General features: G+C 32.4%; 1 protein-coding gene across 1 annotated transcript; it reads left to right on the top strand.

The window, feature by feature from the left end:
- The first annotated feature begins 1,480 nt into the window (after positions 1-1,480).
- LOC132284096 (auxin-responsive protein SAUR32-like) lies at positions 1,481-2,274 on the top strand. The gene has a single exon (XM_059786164.1). It carries the CDS (start codon positions 1,484-1,486, stop codon positions 2,039-2,041), a length of 558 nt encoding a protein of 185 aa, XP_059642147.1. The 5' UTR covers positions 1,481-1,483; the 3' UTR covers positions 2,042-2,274.
- The last annotated feature ends 1,610 nt before the right edge of the window (positions 2,275-3,884 follow it).

The following is a 3,884-nucleotide window of genomic DNA, read 5'->3' on the forward strand; positions in this document are numbered from 1 at the left end:
AATTAGAGTAATCCATTCACTTTTCGAGCAATTTGCTTAGAAACATAATCAACACACCTTTATACAAATATTGTCATTAGTGATTAACATGTTACCTACTCATTCATCTTTATATAAGAGATAATATAATAGCACTTGTATTAAATTAAGTTGGTTTTTTTGTTGCTTGTTTTGTTTTTGTTTATGTTATGTAAAATGGAAGAAATTTTTTTTTATTTTTTATTGAACATCAGCATAGTCAAGACTCTCTATACTAATCATTCCATACTTGGTCAAATTAATAAATAAAAAAATTACTAATAATAGTAATAAAAATAATAGTGAAATGGAAAGGTGTTGTGAGTGCTTTCTTCAGTGCAACTTGTGGGTAAATAAATAAATGGGCATTTCACATGGAATTTCATGTGTACCATTCTCTCCATGATCTTCTAAGCAACCCCATATCCAATAAACAAACATAGGAAGTATAGAAAAAAGAGCTTAAAAAAGTGGGAAATCAATTAATGACATTGTTAAATAGACATGAATTAAGATGCAGATACCAAGGCAAAGCTGGAACTTTATTGATATATATTTGAAGCTAGAGGAACCAGCCATCCATCCATCATGAGATGCCCTTTCTGAGCTTTTGGCTGTTGGATGGCAGTTGCATCAGAAACCACCAATTGCAATAAATTATTAAGTCTCAGAGAGCAAATTTAACATACAAACACACATACAGTTAGTAAAAAAGACAGTCACATAACTGCACAACCTAATCTACCATTTTCTTTTGAAATCTCAACCAAGAGAGAGAGAGAGAGGGAGAGAGGGGAGAGTTGGGATCCAGTGTGGTGTGCGGTACGTGTACCACATTCGACGAATTTTAATTTGTACGCGTGAAGTGTTCATACGTGCAATAGTTGGGATTTGTGGAATGCAGTGTCCTCTACGTGTTGTATTATATCTGACGGATTCTAATTCTAATTTGCACACGTGTGAAGTGTTCACACATGCAAGAGCTGGGATCTATCGAATGCAGTATTTAGTACGTTTGTATCACATCTGATTGATACAAGAGCTAGTTTGCACACGTGTGAGGTGTTCGTGCAAGAGCTAGAATCTGTTAAATGCAGTATAGCAAGTACAATACACTGCAGAGGATCCCAACTCTAGAGAGAAAGGAGTAAAAGAAATACGGAAATCAATGGGAGTCAAACTTCAAAAATCTGGACACTAACTAATCATTAGAGGATGATTAAACAAATAGAAACCCTTGATGGGTTATGATTTTAGATGCAGTTGCACCAGTACTAACTTATGTAAATTACTCATTGATACCACATAAAATATTTATATATATGAACATATAATAGAAGTTGAGAGAACCCCAAGCACCCCTCAACTTCTTTAAATATGTGCCCCATCATTCATTTGAGACTCACCCAAATAACCCTTTCAAGAGAGACCCTTCAAAATTTCTCTATCCACTGCAATTGACCACATGGATTCAAAAAAGTCTAACAAGATCAGTGAGATAGTTAGGCTTCAACAGATCCTCAAGAAGTGGAAGAAGCTTGCCAATGCACCAAAGAACACCAACAAGAGCACCACCACCACCACCACCACCACCACTTCCACCACCAACAGTAATACTAATGGCAGCAAAAGCATTAAGTTTCTCAAGAAAACACTCTCATTCTCAGATCACAGCTCCATGTCAGCCATGTCAAACGACGCCGTCCCAAAAGGGTTCCTCGCGGTATGCGTTGGAAAAGAGCTGAAGAGGTTCATAATCCCAACAGACTATTTGGGTCACCAAGCATTTGGGATTCTATTGAGAGAAGCTGAAGAAGAGTTTGGGTTTCAACAAGAAGGAGTTCTCAAGATTCCATGTGAAGTCCCATTTTTCGAGAAGATCTTGAAGATGGTTGAAGAGAAAAAAGATGTCTTCTTCTTGCATGATCAGTTTGGATTCAATGGAGAGAAGGACCTGATTGGATGTTACTCACCTGATAATTGTGAGCTAACACCATCTCACCATCCTCAAATGTGTAGATGAATATTCTTTCTTGATTAATCATATATTTCGCTTCTTTTTATTTTTTTTCAATGATTTTCTTTTTTCTTTTTCTTTTTCTTCTTTTTGTTTTTTTGTGAAGAAAATGTATGGAGGTGATGAGAGAGAAGAGTACTGAGATTAGCTATGTAGCTACAGGAATTATAGTTGAATAAGTTTGATTTCAGTTTTATTGAAATCAGTAATTAAAAATCCAAGTGTGTCCTTTGCTCTTAATTTTCTTCCAACGTCACATGACATGACTTACAGTTAATTTTCTCACAAATATATATATGTGTGTGTGGTTCTTCTTAATTGTCTGTGTGACTGTGTGTTTATTACAAGAGTAATAGTAGCATTCTTTAGATTTTTTATTTAAGCAAGCATTACAATGAAGTGCTTCAATAATTTTTACTGTTAATTTTTTTTAATAGAAATGCATCAAGGACGATCTAGATGTACGAACCATTTGGCTGACAAATAGCCCTTTTTAGCGTTTGATGCACATTCTGCGTTACTTAATTATAAATAATATATGCTCACATGCAAACATATATATATATATATATATATAATAGAGTTGATGATTTTGTTCTTAAATAATTTTCTCCAACCATGTGGCATGTGCTTAGCTAGCTAGAGGGTAAATACTACATATATCTAATATCTATTATTGATAATAGGGGGAATTGCAAAAAATCATGCCACCATATTATTATATATATTCCATGCAAGAACATTTTGAAATTAAGAAAAAATCAAAGGCCTCATTTCAAAATTAGAGGCTTTTTATGTAGTTAAAAAAAAAAAAAAAAATGTGTGTGAGTGGTGGGTACTTTAGTAATAATAATGTATTGTTTTGATTCTAAGAATAATTTTGTCCTAAAATTTTTCTCAAACAATTACTTTAACAGAGGTTAGTTAAAATGACCCCCTCATGATAGTTAATGGGAGTTAATTGATAAACATATTCATAAGAGGTGTTTTTTACAAACAGGTGAAAGTCGAGGGGAGTTTTTTGCAATTCGCCCTTGATAATATTATCATATTTTAGGGGTAGCTACCAACACAAGTTATTGAGCTAGCTAGCTATGGAATGAATTGATCGATACATATCATAATTTATGTTATAGTTCATAGTTCTAATAGACTCAAGAAAGTGACAGTGGTACTACTGCACTTAAAAGAAAAATAAAAGTTGGTATAACATAACCTATATATATATATATATATGTACCTGACTACCTCTATATACCTAATCCATTATTGAAATCCTTCAAACAATGATCACCAAAAATATATTGTCGTTGCAATTCAGTTATGGAGAAAATCAACCCTCATCATACTTTCTCTTCTAAGATATTCATGAAATCAAGAGTTGGTATATATTGCTGAAAAAGATTATAAATTAAGTATGAAACTATGTACCTACATATTTATATGGATAATAATATTGCTAACGTTATATATATATATATATATATATATATACTGCATGTTTAATTTTTTTCCTCTCCTCTTGCATTGAGAGAGAAAAAAGACATCACTGGATTACTGTCGTTGCGTGATTTAATTAATGAATCATTTTTAAACTTGTAATTTATAACTTAAAAAATAAATTCATAAATAAATAAAATTGTTATTTATTGTATTTGAAGCTATATAATCATCCACTGCCGAGAAATAAAATTTGATGAAAGACCTTTCCTTTTGCTTCTATACATGGCTTCCAAACCATTTTTAACCTTTACCCATAAAGTAACATGGCTGGAGGTGGAAAAACCATAATAGTGAATACCTTTAAAATAAATAAAATGTAAAAAATAAAATAAAGGAAAAATAAAAT

This window comes from Cornus florida, unplaced genomic scaffold (genome assembly GCF_030987335.1).
Source record: "Cornus florida cultivar Cherokee Brave unplaced genomic scaffold, ASM3098733v1 CherokeeBrave_3.0.0_Hap2_Chr11, whole genome shotgun sequence".
NCBI lineage: Eukaryota > Viridiplantae > Streptophyta > Magnoliopsida > Cornales > Cornaceae > Cornus > Cornus florida.